Source organism: Tursiops truncatus, chromosome 19, assembly GCF_011762595.2.
Source record: "Tursiops truncatus isolate mTurTru1 chromosome 19, mTurTru1.mat.Y, whole genome shotgun sequence".
In the NCBI taxonomy this organism is placed as follows: domain Eukaryota; kingdom Metazoa; phylum Chordata; class Mammalia; order Artiodactyla; family Delphinidae; genus Tursiops; species Tursiops truncatus.
In genome coordinates, this window is record NC_047052.1 from 42519345 (window position 1) to 42539080 (window position 19736).

General features: G+C 55.0%; 1 protein-coding gene across 2 annotated transcripts; it reads left to right on the top strand.

Annotated features, from left to right (window-relative positions):
- Positions 1-249: 249 nt before the first annotated feature.
- On the top strand, positions 250-18229 carry HPN (hepsin). Of its 2 annotated transcripts, none has more exons than XM_073796582.1 (13): positions 250-984; positions 1549-1618; positions 7585-7686; positions 7775-7816; positions 12860-12989; positions 13059-13181; positions 13320-13360; positions 13705-13870; positions 13972-14162; positions 16940-17035; positions 17229-17371; positions 17554-17718; positions 18008-18229. In XM_073796582.1, exons 2-13 carry the CDS (start codon positions 1603-1605, stop codon positions 18041-18043), a joined length of 1251 nt encoding a protein of 416 aa, XP_073652683.1. In that variant the 5' UTR covers positions 250-984; positions 1549-1602; the 3' UTR covers positions 18044-18229. The 2 variants fall into 2 exon arrangements, with proteins under 2 accessions (XP_073652683.1, XP_033700832.1); XM_033844941.2 differs by having other exon boundaries at positions 253-984; positions 17936-18229.
- Positions 18230-19736: the final 1507 nt, after the last annotated feature.

Sequence of the window (19736 nt, forward strand, 5' to 3'; positions counted from 1 at the left end):
GTGTGTATCTGCCTCTGGACACTTCCGGCCACTTGGCCTGGGCCTCAGCACTCAGTGCTGCCTTTTCCGGGCCAGGTCCCCATCCCCCACCCCCGTCTAGGACTTCCCAGCTCCAGAGGTCATTGCTGCTGGCGGCAGAGAGGCTGCCAAAGCAAACCAGCCCCCGTGACTTGTAGGAAAGCAGCTGGGGGGAGGGGGTGGGGGGGGAGGGAGAGCAAGGGCGGGGGCAGGCGTCGGGACTGGGGCTGGGCTGGGGACACTGGAGGGGCAGAGGCTGGTGCAGGAGTTGGGGTGCGGGAGGGGTCTGGGGCACGGGCTGGGCTGAGGCCGGCCTGGAGCTGGGACCGCCTTGTTCGGGAGTTGGACAACAGTTGCAGGAAATGGCAGGGGCAGTGGTGGGCCTGGGGCTGGGCAGAGGGTGCCGGAAGGGGCAGGGGTGGACAGGGACGGGGTTCAGCCTGAGCTGGGGCAGGGCGGGGGCTGGGCAGGAGGCAGGCGAAGAAGCCGGGGCAGGGTGGGCTTGGGGCAGCTGGTGCCCTCCCTCTGTGTCCCTGCAGTTCGTAGCTCCTTCCGTTGGTCCTTGGAAGCACCCCCAGCCTGCCCTGTCTCCCCAGACCCCCGGCCCTCAGGCCAAGCCAGTCCCAGCTCCTCGTCCCCTCAGCCCCGCACACCTGAGCCCCCTCCAGGCCGGAGGCAGGTTGCTGGGCCGGCCTGGTCCATCCCCTGCAAACCCTGTCCCACCAGCCAGGTGGCCTCCAGCGCTGCCAATCCCTTTGCCCGGCCCCTCCCCGCCCCTTCCCCCGCCTCTCGCCCAGCCCCCTCCTCCTCAGGTGAGGCAGCCAGGCCTAGCAGGCCCCGCGCCACCGCCGCCGCTGCCTCTGGGGCCGCCGCTGCTGAGGGGCCACCATGCTCCTGCCCAGGCCTGGAGACTGACCCTAAACCGGCACCATCTCTCAGCTCCGCCCCCACCTGCCGGACCCCAGGGTAAGGACCAGGGTCCTCAGTTCCAGTCCCCAGGACGTGGGCCCCCTCACCCAAACCCGCCCTAATGCTCAGCTCCCAGTAGAAGGGCTCCCAGGGACCCGGAGGGTGGGCTGTCAGGCTTCTCCCCAAGGACCTCAGAGTCCCAGCCCCCTGTTCTTCAGACTCCAAGATCGGCCCCGGTCTCCTCCTCCCTCAGACCCCGGAATCCAGGCCCCTGTGTCCCTCCTCCGAAGGAGGGCTGGCCCCCAAACCTCTTTCCCCAGGACCCAGGAGTTGAGGCCCCAGCTCTCCTCCTTCAGACCCAGGAGTTCAGAGCCCTAGTCTCCTCCTCACCCAGGCCCAGGCGTATGGGGTCCCCCAGGCCTGCAAATCCAGGCATCCCCCTGGCCGCTGGTCACACACTGACCCCATCCTTGAACCCAGCCCAGTCTGTGTCCGTGATCATGGCGTGCTCTGGCCGGGGCCCAGTCCCTCAGCCTCCCTGGATGGGCGCCTGGGACTGGGGGCACAGGGGCTGGCCTCGGCTCCCCCAGGCCCTGCCTCCCCCCGTTCATCTCCCCACAGGTCCCGCCCCGGCCCAGGAGGTCAGCCGGGGAATCATTAACTAGAGGCCGTGACATGGCGGAGAAGGAGGGTGAGTCCCCCTTTCCCTGAGCCCCAACTTTGGCTCTGCCTGGCGCCCTTCCTTCTGTGCTTCCTTCCCAGCCCTCCACCCCCTTGGAGCCCCCTCTCTCTGGCACCCCTCCTGGGGCCCATCCCCACCCGCTTCTGAAGTCTCCTCTACCTGATTAACTATTAACCAAATTTTCTGTGGGGCTGTGGCACCACCTGCCTCCCTGCCACCCCATATGACCTTCCTGGCTCCTTGCCTCAGTTTCCCCTCATCCCCCAGTGATCTCTCAGCTATCCCTGGACCTGTCCTCTACTTGGGGCCAAGGCAGGGAGACTAGCTATCACAGTTAAGGACACAGACTCCGGAGTCAAATACACAGGCTTGCATTCGAATTGGCTTCTGCCACTTTTTTGCTGTGCCACCTTGTGAAAGTGTCGTCGTCTCTCTGGGCTTCATTTCCCCCCTGGGTCAAGCATGGATTCTAATGCTACCCGCCTACCTACCTCCCTACCCACCTACCTGCCTACCTACGTGAGGTTGTTGGGAGCACGTAACACACACAAGGCACCCGCATGGGGCTCAGCGTGTAAGACAGATGCGGTGCACCAGAGCTGTCGTGGAAGAGGTCGGCCAACTTGGAGTCCTGGGACCCAAGACCCCCACCGATTCCAGACATTCCTGCCACCTCCTCACACTGTGGGCAAAACAGCAGAGGGAGGACTTTGGACTCGGTCCGGATGGATGGAAAGGGGAGAGACAACAGAGAAACTGCTCCAGGGATGGTGGGGAGAAACCACATCCTCAGAGTGGCGGGCACTCGAGGGCTCATGGAAGCCCCTGGCAGGGGCTCCAGACACCCTGGCTCCTTCTTACCCTGGTCCACACTTGGGAGCCAGCTGGAAGGGCCCAGTTAGGGGTGGCCTTTCCTTTCCACGCTCCCCAGCTGGGGCCGACTCCCTCTCTTCTTCCTGGAACCAGGCTAGCTGGGTTTGGTCCCAGGCAGTATCACTTTCTAGCTGTGAGGCCCTGGGCAGGTGACTTACCCTCTCTGGGCCTCGTTTCTTCCTCTGTAAAATGGAGACAGTACTAGTGCCCACCTCAGAGGATGGTGTGAGGATTTACATGCCGTGATAGGCAGGAAGCCCTGAATGTGCTGGCGGAAATGATGGGTGTAGATTACTGGCCTCTTTGGGTCTCAGCACAGCTAGCAAATCAGAGCCCAAATCATTCAGCTGTGGCCCGGAGTAAATCCAGGCTCCCAGTGGCTCGGGAGAAGGTGCTTGTGCCCTTGCGGAGCAGGTGGGCAGCAGAGCCCTGCACCTTTGGAACCATTCCTTCCTGGAGCCCGCTGAAGGGATCTCACCAGGCCTGGGGCCTACGGGTGAATGAACCAGGGATGAAAAGCAGAGCATGTGCTGAAGGATGGCCAGAGACTGGCCTGGGGACAGAGAGAACCGAGGCACAGTGGGCTTCAGTGCATCCCCAGGCAGCTCGGGCCTGGCCCTGGAGGGGAGTCCTGCTGTCGTTTCAAACCTAGACACGAATGCTGAAAAGTTCTGGCGTTGTGGTTACTTGCTGGGTGACCCCGGGTGGGTGGCTGCACCTCTCTGGGCCTCCTTTCCTCATCTGTAAATTGGGGATGGTGATAATGACACCTTCCTCATTAACAGTTGCAAGGATTTTAGGAAACTGCAGGATGGGGTTAGGACAGGGCTAAGGTCGGTGTAGCTTCTGAGAACCATTGTGGCTGCAGTTGTGCTAATGTTTGTGTTACCATTCTGCTGGGTTTTTAACAAATAAATAAATAAATCTATTTATTTATTTATTTTGGGCTGCGTTGGGTCTTTGTTGCTGCGCGTGGGCTTTCTCTAGTTGCAGCGAGTGGGGGCTACTCTTTGTTGCGGTGCTCGGGCTTCTCTTGTTGCGGAGCGTGGTCTGTAAGCATGCGGGCTTCAGTAGTTGTGGCACACGGGCTCAGTAGTTTTGGCTCGTGGGCTCTTGAGCTCAGGCTCAGTAGTTGTGGTGCACGGACTTAGTTACTCCGCGGCACATGGGATCTTCCCGGACCAGGGATGGAACCTGTGTCCCCTGCATTGGCAGGCGGATTCTTAACCGTTGCACCACCAGGGAAGCCCCATTCTGCTGTTGAAGTACACCTAAGGCGAGGTTTGGTGCTTCCTGGAGACTTAGAATCAGAGGAGGTGATATCTGAGTTGACATTCAGGATGAGGAGGGAGTAGGTAGGTGTGCCAGGCAGAGGGAAGAGCAAGGCTAACAGCCGGGGTGACAATCTGCCCGGTGTGCAGTGGCACGTAGCTAATTTCGTATTTCTGTCGGTAAAGTTGGAAATGTAACTGGGAGGGTGATTGAGATCCGTTAGGACTCTTTTTGGTGAGAAGCTGGCCCATGACTGGGCAGTGCCGGGTCTCTCCACAAGGTGGCGCTGGTGGGTATTCTTTGTTTTATAAGTCCTGTCGTTTTGGTTGCTTTTTGGACCGGCTTATCAGCTGTCTGATAAGGACCCATATGGCTGTGTGGGAATTTAGGAAAGCATGTTCAACCCCCAGATCTCTAATAGCCATGCTTACATCCCAGAGGGGCTGGTACCACGGGCTGAGGGCTTTAGACTCTGTCCTGGGGAGCATTGGGGAGTCATGGAGGGTAGGGACAGGTTGGATTTGGTGTTTAGGAAGATTCCCTGGGGTTCTATGTGGAGGCTGGGCCAGAAGGAGAGACTGAGCCCAGGGGTTGGATGGGGTGGGAGCAGGGAAGGAGAGAGTGGGCGGGAGACACTTAGGAGGCCTGTAGCTGAGGTGGGAGGGAGGCGTCCTGCAGATGAGGGACATTCCTGAGATGAGGGCCTCTGAGACGGGACCTGGGGATCTGGGGAGACGTTGAGGCCAATATGGGACCTGGGAGGTGTGAAGGACCTTGGGGATTCAAGTGGGAGGCATCTAAGAGACTGTAGGACCCCCGATCTAGGACAAAGGAGAGTCCAGGGCTGGGGACAGAAAAGGGACACAGGCTGTGGAGGTGTGTAAGACAGACGGGAGTGGGGAGGCATGAGGGGGAGGAGGCCATGGCCGCCCTGGGGACCCCAGATTTCAGGGAGTGTGTGGAGGAGGTGGAGAAGTAGGGAGAGAATCAGAATCGGGCACAGGCGGTGTCCCAGAAATCAGACGGGGAGAGACTTCTGTTCAGGAAGCTGGAGTTGTGTACAATGAAGACAGACACGGAGCTGTAGATTGAATGGAGTTTCAGAGACAAGGAGCCAAAGATGTCACTTGGGAGGGTTTTGCAGCCAAATGGTGGGGACAGAAGCACTGTCCTGTGACAAGACAAGGGCAGCCTAGCACCCTTGGAGGAACAGAGAGCAGAGCCTCAGGGGGAAGCTCGGGGGTCCTGGCTTACCCAGCCCTTTCGCCCCTGAGGAATCACGCAAGGATGCTGCTGCCTCTCGCACAGTGAGGACGCTTTCCTGCCTCAGCAAAGATATGCAGTGAGAATGCCTCTCACACCAGGGACCCAGAGCGAGGATGCTTCCTGTCCCACCAGAGGCACCTGTTTGGGGGTTGCCCGAAGTCCCCTGAACCAGAAGGCATGAAAGCAAGTTTTGCCTCTCACCTTAAGAGACACAGGGTGGCAGTGCTTCCTGCCCCAGCAGACGTGCCAAAGCCTCTGGGCTGGGCTGTGAGTGGCCCAAAGCTCTGCAGGCACATCTGAACAGAAAGGAACCAGGACAAGCCTGACGGCTAGCAGAGCCAAGACCTCCCACTGGAACCAGGAAGATGGTTGGGGGTGGAGGTGGGGACCTCTCTCCTCAGGGAGACAGGAAGGGGTCAGCCAGCCAGGGCTGGGCTGGCCCGGTCCACTGGGGCCTCTTTGGAGGGAGGAGCACGTTGCCGGGAATGGCTGGGCTCTCAAATTCTTAAGACACTCAGACAATAGGCATCCCAGGAAGGTGCTGGACTGCTCCCTGCTCCATTCCGGGTGCTGGCCTGGCCCTGTGCCCATCAGCCGTACTGCCACGACACAGATGGCAAAGCTGGGAGGTCCTGCAGCCCTGGGAGGGCCTTGCAGATGCCAAGGGCAGTCGGGTGCATGCCAGGCCCAGCAAAAGCTTTCAGCTGCCTTTTCCCTTTGGTTCTCCTGATCTCTAGCAAAAGGGTTGGCTTTTCAGCCCCAGGGCCCCTGTTGCACTGGGAATAAAATCCCTCTTGTCTGGGGGCTGCCAGCCCTCCCCAGCTGGCCCCAGCCTTGGTCCCACTGCCTTCCCCAAGCTCATGCCATTCTGGCCACATCAGTGGCCTCTCTTGCCCTCTAACCCACCATGCTTATTCTTGCCTCAAGGACTTTGCCTGTGCTGTTCCCTCTGCCCACTGTGCCCTTCCATGAGAGGTCTTTGCTTGGCTGGTCTCACCCCTCAGGTCTCCGCTCAAAAGTCACTTCTTGGGGAGGCCCTTCCTGAACACCCCACAGAACACTGCCACCCCCAACCCACATCATTTTCTTCATAGACTTTGCCACGATCTGGAGATTATCAAGTTCATTTACTTGTTTACTTGTTTTGGTTTTCCCCTCACTTTACACACATGGGAATGTGAGCTCCATGAGAACCAACATCTCATCCGTCTTGTTTTGGGATGTGTCTCCAGAGCCTAGAATGGTGCCAGGAACACAGTGGATGTTCAATAGGACAATGAATGAATGAAGTCTCATTTTACTGATGAGAAAACTGAGGCCCAGAGAGGTGAAGGGAGTTGCCCAGGACCACACAGCTCTAATGATTTAAAGGCATTTATTGACCAATAAAAAATGAAAAATAAATAAATAAATAAAAGCATTTATTGAGAACTTGCTATATGCCAGCCACTGTAGCACAGGGAGGGGTAGCATGGCTTAGTGGTTATACACTTGGACCCCAGGGTTCAGGACTCAGCACTGCCTCTTCCTGGCTGAGTCACCTTGGGCAGGTGACTCCACTTCTCTGAGCCTCAGTTTTCCCTGTCTGAAAAATGGGAATCATAACTTAGATGAGGACTGAATAAGTTAATGCGTTCAGAGCAGTGCTTGGCACATAAAGCATGTGATAAGAGTATGGTTTTTATTATTATTATTTAAAAGAACTTTAAAACATTATACTTAGAGGTGTGTGCTAGGTGGATGCCCATTAAATAGATGAGGAAGCTGAGGCTCAAAGAGGTGACACCACCTGCCCAAGGTCCCACATAGGAATGGGTAAGGTCAATATATATATATATATTTTTTGGCCGCGCCACGCGGCATTGCAGGATCTTAGTTCCCAGACCAGGGATCGAACCTGTTGCCCCCTGCAGTGGAAGTGCAGAGTCTTAACCACTGGACCGCCAGGGAAGTCCAAGGCCAATATTTTTAAGTGAGGCTGGCAAATTTCCAAATGTAGGTTCTCAACCTCCAGGGGCAAATTTGACCTTGGAGCTGGGTCCTCTGGGAGAGTTCTGGTTTTGGGGGGTTCCCAGGGGCAGAGGGTCTGGTATAGCAGAGAGAAGTGAGGCAGTGAGGAAATGCCAAACAGCAGGGAAGAGAGTTGCCAAGAGGGCAAAGGTCAGGGGTCACAGCCCCCAAGAGGCTCCAAGAACCTCTGGGAAAGTTAGCAGAAGTGAGACGTTCAAGAAAAGACGGCACAACGTGATGAAGGAAATACAGAAGCGCAGCGTCATAGGGGAGGAGAAATCCCTTAAGTGCCAGGAATATAGGCAGGGAGGGCGGAAGCTGTCCCAGCCACGGCTCTTCCCAGCTGGAACCCTTGGGGGGCTGGACACCTGGTTGTCCTCGCCGCAGGGGAGGGACGGCCCTGCCAACTGTTCACCCCAGGAAACTGGGCCCAGGGCAGGGCAGGCTCAGGCGTGCGAAGTTGGCCTGGGGGCAGGCCAGAGCTGGCCCCGTGTTCAGATCCTGCCACAATGAGGACAGACCTGGCTGTGGCCCCAGCATGGTGTCTATTGCAGGTGGCCGGACTGTGCCATGCTGCTCTGGACCCAAGGTGGCAGCTCTCACTGTGGGGACCGTGCTGCTCCTGACAGGCATCGGGGCAGCGTCCTGGGCCATTGGTGAGAGTGGACGGACCCCTGCGCCTCTACCCTCCCCTGCCCCCTGCAGTTCCCAACCTACCTGCCCTCACCTCTGCCTTCTCTGCAGTGACCGTTCTACTCAGGAGTGATCAAGAGCCGTTGTATCCAGGTGAGTAGAGCGTGCTGAGACCCTCTGGGGAGCCCTGGAGGAAGCCCGTACCTGGTGGGAACTCAATGAAAGGAGTTTTTTGAATGAACTCGTACTGTTGCTCTAAACACTTCACTTGTCTAACCCAGTGTTTTTCAGACTCTAAATATGTTACCCGTTAGTGCATCATGAAATTAGTGAGCTGAAAACCACACTTTAAAAAGTATGAAATAGATTAAAAAAATCAGAGTGCATCTCTCTCAGTAAGAAGAAGTTCTGTTAAGCTTTTCTTTTTTTATGAGGGTGGGACTGTTATTCTCTCCATATTACAGATGGGGAAACTGAGGCTTAGAGCAATGCCACAGTTCACCCCAGAAAACAGACGTTCAAGGCTACATCATAATGGAAAAATGTGTTTCTTATTGCGGAACGTGGTCAAAACATGTTTGAGAGGTACTGTATGAATTCAGCCAACCTTTTTCTAGCTCTCCTTGGAGGTAGCTGCTGTTAGCATCCCCATTTACAGATGTGCAAAGTGAGGACCAGAGAGGACATGCAGCTGGTAAATGATGGGGCCACGAATAGCTCTTTGACTGGACTGGTAGGGAGGTATCTGCATGCAGGTGGCCACACAAATAGATGCGGAAACGCACTGTGGAATGAATGAATCTTCCCAGATGCCAACTCCAAGCTGCCGTTCTGTGGCTCAGGGCAGCAGGAAGAATGGGGAAGTCGGGTGATGGGATGCATTTTTCACTCCCACAAGCCTCATGTAGTTCCGTAAAGGACTCAGCTCACATTAAGAGCAGAAACGAGCATCTGGACAAGGAAAGCCACCATCAAGGTCAACCACCACAGTTGACACTTAGAGAGCGTTTACGCGTGCCAGGCACAGGCCTCAGGGCTTTGCAGGTACTGATTCATTAAATCCTCCCCACAGCCCATTTTAATATGGGGAAATAAGGCTTGGAAAGACCAAGTGACTTGCCTCAGGTCACTGGGATGGGAACCAGGCAGCCTGGATCCAGCTCTTGGGTAGAACTACTATATTGTTTCTCAGGAAATGGCCAAGTGAGTTGCCATAGTGACGGCTAACACACGCCAGGCCCTGGCTGCAGCCTTTGCACAAGAGCCCTGTGAAGTCGGGGCCATTATCATCATCCCCATTTTGCAGATGGGGAAACTGAGGCCCAGTGAAGTGAACTGACTTGTCCAAGTCCGCACATTGAACAAATGGCAGGGCAGAGGGTCATGCACTTGCCGGAAGCTCGCTACTGCCACTGGGCTAAAAGGAGCCAGGCTCCGAGGCTCCTAGGGTGTGGGCCCCTCTCCATCCTCACCTCATGCTTGCTTCCGGTGCCCTTCATGCTCCAACGCACTGGCAGCTCTCACGCCCTCGAAGGACCCTCCCTGCAGCACCTTCTTTCCCGCTCACACCCCGAGGCGGGTTTCAGGATCTTGCACCATCCCTGCTGGGCTGAGGCTCGCACCTGTCCTGCCCTCTCTGGTTCTCAGAGTCCTCATTTGGAAACTGGGAGTGAGAATTAGAGGAGGTAATGATCCGTGCAACACTTGACTCTCAGCCAACTTGGTTAACATGGGCTTTTGTGTCTCAGGCTTCAGGCTGTAACATTCCTGAGCAGGGCCTTTCTGCCCCCAGGCTCCACACTGCCCCCCCACCCCCCACCCTGCTCCCCACAGCCATCCTGCTGCCCCTGGTAAAACCCTCCTCACACTTGAAGTTCATGCTTTACTCCTGGTGAATTTCAGGAGGGCAGGGGCATTTTGTTTACTGCCCCAGACGGTGTCCAGCACGTAGTAGGTGCTCAGGAAACCTTTGCTTAATGAATAAGCATGAGGACAGATCGCCGACATGAGCCAACTTGTCCTGGGCCTCCAGCTGGAAAGTAATTAGGCCACGATTCAGACCTGGCTCTGGCCAACGCCAGCACCGTGCCCTTCCATTATACTCGGGTTTTTCAAAAACGTTGGGAAATTACAAAATGAACAAACAAAAACAACCCAGAAATGATATCCCCACCTCACTTTTCTGGGATTTTCACACCTCTAAATATATCAGACAATTTTTTGAGCAAACCAGGTGACCCAGAACATACTTTTTGCATTGCTTAAAATAATACAAACAAGAATAAAGAGTTTAGAAGTGAGAAACAGTGGCACAGAATATAGTTTTAAAAATACTTGGAGGGGGCATTTGACATTCCCTCCTCCCTCCCTCCCCCTCCCTCCAAATCCATCCATAACGTGATAATTTTTTCCTAAAACCTCACACTTTCTGGAAATCACATTCCTAGAGCACTGAGAAGTCATTTAAAAATAAGAATTCACTCCCACCCACAGTTGGTGTTTCAGACCCGAAGTCTTGGTCTGGGGACTCAGCGGGTGGTGGGCACCCCCCAGCAGAGATACCAGGCATCCCTGGGCCCCCACCTGGAGGCCGTGACTAAGGCGAGCCAGCCAGGAAGCTCCTAGTTCAGGCTGTGGGTGAGTATATTTAGGGTGGGGACAGGTAAGGGTCCATGTGAGAGCCACAGAAGGAGCAGGGAGTATGCAGATAGGCAGGCCTGGGTTCAAATCCTGGCTTTGCAGGTTCTTAGCTATATTCCCCCGGGCAAGTATAGCCTCTCCAAGGTTCAGTTTCCCCATCTGCAAGATGGGCATAGAAATGGTCTCTACCTTCCAGGATGGTGGTGGGATTCAAAGAACCCCCCAGATATGACACATAGCATGGGGTCAGCCCACTGACATCCCCAGGAAACATAGACAAGTGTTATTATTACTGTGCCATTGTTGTTTAACCCTCAGGAAGGAAGCCCCTTGAGAGGCTGTCTAGGGCAACGTTAAAAGCTTGGGGTTTGGAGTCCCTCAGGCCTGAATGCACATCCTCTGTTTGCCTTTCTCTGTCCTCAGCAGGATAGGGTTTTCCCTGGAAGTCCTGCCTCCCCTCGTCCAGATCTGTGGGGCTGTGGGAAGACTGCTCAGCTTGGGTGTGGCCTCACCAAGTTCTTCCTACGAGGATGCAAAATTGAGTTTGCACCAGATTCACGTTCCCAGAATGTGCTCTCAGAACACCAGCCATGCAGGAGGCTCAGGAGAAAAGGGGTGCACAGCCGATCTTTCCCCAGGCTTACTCCTCCCCACCTTCCCCATCTCAGTCAGTGGCAGCTCCATCCTTCTGGCAGCTCAGGCCAAACACCCTGGAATTGCCCTCAGACCCTCTTTCCCTCACACCCACATCCAACCTCAGCAGACCCTGTGGGCTCCACCCACAGAATCTATCCTAAATCTAAACTCTGTTCCCCCCCACCCCTCACTGCCCCGACCCTGGCCCAGCCTCCATCCTCTCCCTCCTGGACCATCACACAGCCTCCTCCCTGGTCTCCCTGCTCCCATCCCGCCCCTACACTCTGCTCCCCACACACAGCCAGAGGGAGCCTGTGAACCCCTGAGTCAGATCAGGGCCCTCCTGGCTCAGAGCCCTCCTCTGGCCGTATCTCACTCCTGGTAAAAGCCAAAGTCCTAGTGTCAATCCAGTCTTGTCTCCCATCTCCCCTCCCCTAGCTCACTCTGCTCCAACCTCCTTGCTGTTCCTTAAACATCCCCCGTGTCTCCCCGCCCCCCACCCCACCACCTTGGGATCTTTGCACTTGGCAGTTCCTTTGGCCTGGTTCTCTGTTCCCTCCCCCGGCCTCTTACCTCCTTCGCATCTTTTGCAGCTTTCCCTGCCCACCTGTTGGAAAGTGCAACCTCCCCTCCCCTCAACGCCGACATTCCCCTGCCTCGGTCAAGCTCGATTTACCTCCCTGGTGCCTTCTTTTGTGACACACCATCTATTTAACCTCTCTGTCCTGTTGGTTATGCATCTCACCTATTGGCCTTTGAGCTCCTCAGAGCTGGGGGTTTTGTCTGATCTGTTCATTGCCCAAAATAGAGCCTGGCACATACTGAGTGTTTGCTAAATGTAAATAAATACGGCTAAGGGCTGTGACCTGGCTTAGGTGTGGACAAGGGTCCTCTGACCATGTGAGGAGCAGCCTATGAGGGGCTGAGGGGAGCATCACTTCTCAACACAGTAAAGCCCCAGGCAGGAGGAATCCCCCATAAGCTCTCTCCAGTCTTCCTGTGTATCTCCGCCCTACCTCTTCTCAGAGTTTGTGATGCTGTGTTTGGTTGGGTGATTTTTTTACAGCTGTCTGTCTCCCCCATTGGTGGACTTTGGTTGGTGAGGGCACAGCCCAGGGCTGTCTTGGTCATCTTTATGTCCCCCGGCATCACCCCACACAGGACTGGGCATGGAGTATGTGTCTAGTTAACACTTGTTGAATGAATGAATGAATACTGCATCCTCTGCTTGGAGAATTATCATGCAATTTAGTGTGTATTCAAGGCTCTGACAAGTCCTGCAGAAAAAGATAGCTATTCTCTCTCTTTTTTTTTAAGATTATAGGAAATCTATTTAAATATTTTGGCACTGTGATGTATTAGTCAAGGGTCTTCAGGCTGCAAAAGACGAAAGGAAAATCTAAGAAACTGGCTAAATAAAAAGGGAAATTACTGACTCACTTAAGCAACAGTTCTGGGGGTTCTTCAAGCCTGACTCCATCAGGGGCTTTAAAAGTGTTATCAGAAATCTGTTGACTCTCCTCCACATTGGCTCATTTTTCCCCTCCTTGGGGCGAAGATGGGCCCAGGCAGACCCAGCCTCACGTGCCATTCTCCTGGGAGCTTGGTTAAAACAGTTTCCCTCGTCCCAAATCTCCTGGCAGAATTCCAGATTTCCAGCTCATGGGCAACCAGCTTAGGAACCCCAGTGGTAGGAGGAAGCCCCCTGGTTCCCCCTGGCGGGGCAGCCAGAGTCCCAGAGACCCCGATCTTTGGTTCAACTTGAGTCATGGGCCCTTCCAGACGCAGTCACAAGTGTGGGGGGCCCAGGGTGCTGCCATCGGGCCTGCCAGGACTCAGGACTAGATCCACGGGGTCGGAGAAGAGGCCGGGAGGGATCGGGCAGGAAGGCGACCAGGCGGCGGTCCTGTCACCCTGCAGTGCAGGCCGGCCCGGCCGACGCTCGGCTCACGGTGTTTGACCAGACGGAGGGCACGTGGCGCCTGCTGTGCTCCTCGCGCTCCAACGCCAGGGTGGCGGGGCTCAGCTGCGAGGAGATGGGCTTCCTCAGGTACCGGGGTGCCCCTGGGGGTGGGGGGCTGGGGGGCGGGGCTGCAGGCCTGACCCCTGCCCCGCCCAGGGCGCTGGCCCACTCGGAGCTGGATGTGCGGACGGCGGGCGCCAACGGCACGTCGGGCTTCTTCTGCGTGGACGAGGGGAGGCTGCCGCATGCCCGGAGGCTGCTCGAGGTCCTTTCCGTGTGGTGAGGAGGGCGGCGGGCAGGCAGGGCGCGCACCGCCCCCGGCACGCACACCCCTGCTCCCCCAGTGTGCCTTTCTTGCCTCTTAATTGGCCTCTCTTTTTGTCTCCCCCTGTGTCCCCATCCCTGTCTCTCCCACAGCGACTGTCCCAGGGGTCGTTTCCTAGCTACCATCTGCCAAGGTGAGACCCTGAAACTCAGAGTCTTCTTCTGAGACCCCCCCGAGGGCAGGGCCACGTCCCATTAGACACCCCCAGGCAGGCCTTATCCTCTTAGATCCTGCAAGGATGGGGCTGTGTCTTCTCAGATCTCCCTCCCCTCCTGGTGGAGCCATGTCCCTCTAGGTCCCCAAGGAGGGGGCTGTGTCTCCTCAGACACCCTCCCCCAGGGTGGAGCCATGTCCCTCAGACCCCTCAGGTTAGGATCGTGTCCACTCACTCTTCTCAGAGTGGCGCATGACCTCTCAGACCCCCTAAGGCAGGGGGTCCAGGCCTCCCACTGCCCCTGACTGCCCCCTCTCCCACAGACTGTGGCCATAGGAAGCTGCCCGTCGATCGCATCGTGGGTGGCCAGGACACCAGCTTGGGCAGGTGGCCGTGGCAAGTCAGTCTTCGCTACGATGGAGCACACCTCTGTGGGGGGTCCCTGCTCTCCAGAGACTGGGTGCTGACAGCCGCCCACTGCTTCCCTGAGTGAGTGTCTCCCATGGCGCTGAGGGGGGAGGCTGGGGAGCGGCGGGGTCGGGGAGGCTGTGCCCAGGCAGGCTGCCACCCTCCCCTCCTGTCCCTGGTAGGCGGAACCGGGTCCTGTCCCGATGGCGAGTGTTTGCCGGTGCCGTGGCCCAGACCTCACCCCATGGCGTGCAGCTGGGGGTGCAGGCAGTAATCTACCACGGGGGCTATCTCCCCTTTCGAGACCCCAACAGCGAGGAGAACAGCAATGACATTGCCCTGGTCCACCTGTCCAGCTCCCTGCCCCTCACAGGTAAGTCTGGGACTGTTCCTTGGCCTGGGGACACCAGGGGCCAGGAGGACAGAGGAGGGGGCTAGGGCATAGGAATCCATGGTGATGAGGGAAACGATCTTGAAGGGCACAAACTAGGCATTCATTAGATGGGGACAACGGGTACAGCCACTTTGGAAAGCCATATGGCGATTCCTCAAGCAGTTCAACACAGAGTGACGATTTGGCCCGGCAATTCCACTCCTAGGTACATACCCCAAAGAAATGAAAACACATAGCTACACCAAAACTGGGGCACGAGTGTTCAGACCAGCATTATCCCAAAAGATGGAAACAACCCAGACGTCTACCATCTGACACATGGGTAAACCAAACATGCTAGATCCATACAATGGAACGATACTAGGCCGTAAAAAGGGATGAAGTCCTGATTCATGGTACACAGTGGATGACCCTGGACAACACTGTGCTAAGAAAGAAGTCAGGCCCCAAGAGCTACATACTATATGATTCCATTCTTATGAAATATCCAGAACTGGCAAACCTGTAGAGATAGAAAGTAGCTTAGTGGTTCCCCAGGAGGTGGGGGGGGGGGCGGGCATGGCGATGTCGGGAGGTCCCAGGTAAAAGGGGTGATGAAAATGTCCTAAAATCAACTGTGACGGTGGTTGCACCTTCCTATTGCCAGGCAGGCTAGTACCTATATCTAAAACCTCTCTAAAAACCATTGACTTGGCACTTTAAGTGGGTGAATTGTGTGGTATGTGACTTATATCTCAGAAGAGCCGTTACTGCCCCTCCCCCAAAAAAATGAAATGAAAAAATTTTAAGTACATGAATGAATCAGAAAGTCAGGCGTTATCCGTGTTACAGTTCTCTGGAGCATTTCCTTTGCTCTCAGTGAGATTCACTTGGGTGCCAGGGTGTCTTTAATACCTCATCTACACATGCCTTTTAGATTAAGGGCAGGCCGTGGGCTTCAGATTTCAGAAGGCCACTCTGTAGCAGGAATAGTAGTAATAATGATAAAAATTTAAAAAAATAGTAATGGTGATGATAACGAAGTTAAAATAGCGATGATGGTGCCTTCAGCAGGCAACAGTATGATGACAATAATAATAATGAAAGAATACAATAATAATGATGATAGGATGCACTTCAACACCTGCACGTTCCTCCTGTGTGTGGCCACTGCCCTCAGCATGTCCCAGGCATGCACTCATTTCATTGTCCCAACAGCCCGGGGAGAGTTGGTTCTCTTATGATCCTGTTTTTTCACAAGGGGAAAGGTCCCAACACAGAGAAGGTACATAAGGCCCCCAATTCCCACAACTGGCAAATGGCAAAGATTTGAGCCCAGGCTGCCCGGCGCTGGAATCAGTGCCTGTGAGCCCCTGGCTGTGCTGCCAGGGAAGTCAGTACTATTCGGTTTGCATTTTTCTTATTTTTATGGTTGTTTTTCTTCTGAATGGTCCATGATGCTGGTTTTCCATTTAAGGGAACGATACATGTTTTTCTTTTCTTGTTTCTAAATTAATTTTTTTTTTGGAGTATAGTTGCTTTACAATGTTGTGTTAGTTTCTGCCGTGCAGCAAAGTGAGTCAGTTATACCTACACATATATCCACTCTTTTTTAGATTCTATTCCCATATAAGTCATTACAGAGTATTGAATAATACATGTTTCTCTTTTTTTTAATTTTTTACATCTTTACTGGAGTATAATTGCTTTACAATGGTGTGCATGTTTCTCTTTAAAATAAACCCTTCTCTTTAGTGAATGGAGTGAGAGGGTTAAAAAGATTGAAGTGGGGAGGTATCCACGGGGCACAGGTGGATGGGGTGGGAGGGGCCTGGGTTTGAGACACGTGGCTGAGGGGTAACGGCACGGGCTTTGGGGTCAGGTACTTGCCAGCTCTGCGATCTTGAGCACGTGGCTTCACCTCTCCATGCCTCAGTTTCCCTCATCTGTTAAATGACTTCTGAGGGTTATTGAAATGATGAAAAGGGTTAATCTGAGTCAAGAGCCTACAGCAATGTCAGCACTCAGTTAATATTAACAATCATTGCCATTGTCGCTGTGTTTTACTATTGCTAGTTACGTGAGCATTTCCTATTAGCCAGGCATGCTATTCAACGCGTCACCGATGTCTCACTATACACCTCTGGGGGGAAATGATTATTCTTTCCACTTTGCACCTGAGAGCTCTGAGCTCAGGGAGGTGAAGTCACCAGCAGGCAGCAGGTAGGGCTGCCAGGACCACTGGTGTGGGTTGTGCACTGCACAAGGAAGTCATGTGTCAGGGATGCCATTCTTACTGTGGACAGGGTGGACTGGTGTGTGTATTATGATGATTTTTTCGACAGGTGGAAGTCCAGCATCTCAAGATAGTACCTTGTAAAGTTTCTCACAGAGGCACCCTCTAGGCAGGGGCAGCCCCATGGGCCATGGTTAAGAATACAGGCTTGGAAATTGGGCCAAGCTGGGTTCAAATTCTGGCTCTGCTATCGACTCACGGACTCATTCTGAGGCTTTGGACAAATGACATGGCCTTATTTTCCCCTCTTTAAATGGGGTACTAATGGCTCCTACCTCCCTGGGCTGATGGGATATTAAAGGAACTCACCCAGGAAGGTGCCTGGTACCTAGTGAGCTCTCAGTAGAAGGCAACTTCTGCTGTTGTTGTTGTAAAAGAACAGAGGGAAGGGTGGGCCGGGGGCACCAGGGGCAGCTGGGCTGAGGTCTGTACCAGGCGGGGCAGGCCGGCAGGGGTGGGACCAGCGTGGTCTGTCTCACAGAGTACATCCAGCCCGTGTGCCTCCCGGCTGCCGGGCAGGCTCTAGTGGACGGCAAGATCTGCACCGTGACTGGCTGGGGCAACACGCAGTACTACGGTGAGTTCCGTCCTCTGCCTGTGAAGTCACTGTTAAGGGAGGCTCTGATCCGGGCTGGGGAAGGGCCGTTGGCCTGCTTGAAGGCCTCATGGCCCAGGGGTGTAGGGACACTGAGGAGCCTGGGTGGGCACCAGGAAGGAAGGGGGGTGTGCATGCCCCCCAGCTTCGTCCAGCCCTGCCTGCACACCCCCAGGCCAACAGGCGGGGGTACTCCAGGAGGCCCGAGTCCCCATAATCAGCAGTGATGTCTGCAACGGCCCCGACTTCTATGGGAACCAGATCAAACCCAAGATGTTCTGTGCCGGCTATCCTGAGGGTGGCATTGATGCCTGCCAGGTGAGGGACGGTGAGGGGCAGCCCGGGCCCCCGCCTCTCCGGGGGTGGAGACACATGGCAGTGGGTGGTCAGGCTCGCTACCTCGGGGCCAGAGCGCTCTGTGACCACAGCCCACGGTCATCCGAGGAGGGCCTCTCGGCTAGCCATCTTGGCTTCCAGCCAGGCCTTCCGTCCCCCACCAGGGCGACAGCGGTGGCCCCTTCGTGTGTGAGGACAGCATCTCTCGGACGCCACGTTGGCGGCTGTGTGGCATCGTGAGCTGGGGCACCGGCTGTGCCCTGGCCCAGAAGCCAGGCGTCTACACCAAAGTCAGTGACTTCCGGGAGTGGATCTTCCAGGCCATAAAGGTGAAATTTGGGCCCAGATGGGAGCCAGAGGGTGGGAGGGTTTGGGACTCTGAGGGGGAAAGGGAGCCAGGGTTTTCCAGAAACCAGCGCTCAGGCTTAGAAGAGGGTGCCCTAGGGAACGGATAGCCTTCAAAGGGCTCCTGGGGAGGGGAGTTCAGCTGTGGGACTTTGGGGGAAGCCTCTCAGACCTTGGAAGCCCCTAGTTGTCTTTCCCCAGACTCACTCCGAAGCCAGCGGCATGGTGACCCAGCTCTGACCTGTGGCTTCTCCTCGCTGTGCACGCCTGCAGGGCCCAAGCTGCTCTAGGTGGCTCCAGCCCACATGATGGGGTTCACCCTGGGATGGAACATTTTTCTTCTTGGGCCCAGCCCACAGGTCCAAGGATACCCTCCCTCCAAGGTCCTCCACAGTGGCGGGCCCACTCAGCCCTGGGACCACCCGAGCCTCACCCTTCTGACCCCCATGTAAATATTGTTCTGCCGTCTGGGGAGTCCCATCTAGCGCCCCTGATGACAGGATGCTCTTTAAATAATAAAGATGGTTTTGATTAATGTGGTCTCTGAGTTTGCAAATGTAAGCAGCAAATGAGGACATTTTGGGGGGTTGGAAGAGAGCAGTTGGGCCTGGCAAACATCAGACAGGGAGTGTGATCCTCCAGTTCTCGCTGGCTTAAGAGAAAATATCTTAATTGGTTCACCTAACTGGAAATGCTCTGGAGCGTCTGGCTTCAGGTACTGCTGGATCCAGCTGCTGAATATTTTTCATCAGGACTGTGCCTCACTTCCTCTCTCACATCTGCTTTTCTGTGTCAGCTTCATTTCCAAGCAGGCTCCCCTACAGTCAGAGACAGAGATGTCCCCCCAACCCACCGAAACTCTTATATGCCATGGATGACTTAACAGCCACAGTGGGAAAAGAATCCTTCTTTCCCATCAGCTACAGCAAAAAAGTCCCAGGCCTGGCTCTCCCTGGACGGATTTGGGTCACATGCTCATCCCTTATCAAATCACTGTGCACCTGTGCATGGGGTGGGGAGGAGGTTTGACCCTCAGGAACTGCATGACTTGAGTGTGAGGGGTTCTCCAAAGGAAAGTGGGTTGCTCTTTCCAGAAAAAATGGTTGTAGATGCCCAGTGAAAACAAGACATCCACTGTGGATCATCATGGGAAGCAGGGCCCTGTAGGGAGGAGGCAGAAGCACCAGGCCCTGTGAGCACAGCCTGAGACCCTCATCTTGTCATCTGGGCTGGAGGTGGTTCTCAGTTTCCCCTGGGACCCACTCTGTTCCCTAGAACATCTGCAGACCTTGCTGGGACACCAATGGCCACCAGGGGGCACTACTGCCCCCTAAAATACGGGAAGTTAAGGAGTAGTCTTGTCCAGGTGTTGCTGGACACCAGATGCTCTGCAGGAAAACACCCAGCAGGTGCCTGTTTCCCATGACTTTCTTTTCTTTCTTTCTTTCTTTTTTTTTTTTGGCTGCGCCGTGGGGCATGTGGGACCTTAGTTCCCCAATCAGGGATTGAACCCACGCCCCCTGCATTGGAAGCGCAGAGTCTTGACCACTGGGCTGCCAGGGGGTCCCTCCCATGACTTTCAATGATAAAAATTAAATGTGTCGCTCATCAGCTACAAGCCCCCAAGCAATTTCCTAAAACATAAAAAGACACAGGAAAGCCCCTTTGAATAACATACAGATACCCATTTAGAAAATGCTGCAAACATCCCTCCCTGGACCGAACTCTTAGGATTTGGTGATCCCCACCATTACTTTGTCCATCAGGAACGCCCCAGCCCTACATCTCCATGCGCTTTTCCAAACATCTGCATGCTGCTGCACCGTTCTACCCATCATATCGGAGATATAATTCGAGACTTGACCCACACGTTGCTTTGTTAGAAACGTATTGAGTTACGGGGATGGGGCTGTACATTCCCTTTGTTGTTGTTAGCTGAAAAATGTACTGTATGTGCGTTTTACGAAGTTTGGGGACTCTGAAAGAACATGGTCCACCTGGG

Coding starts and splice junctions, on each gene's coding strand:
- HPN (XM_033844941.2), top strand. Junction 12,990..13,058: donor GAGGAGATGGGCTTCCTCAG/GTACCGGGGTGC, acceptor TGCCCCGCCCAG/GGCGCTGGCCCACTCGGAGC. Junction 13,361..13,704: donor CCTAGCTACCATCTGCCAAG/GTGAGACCCTGA, acceptor CCTCTCCCACAG/ACTGTGGCCATAGGAAGCTG.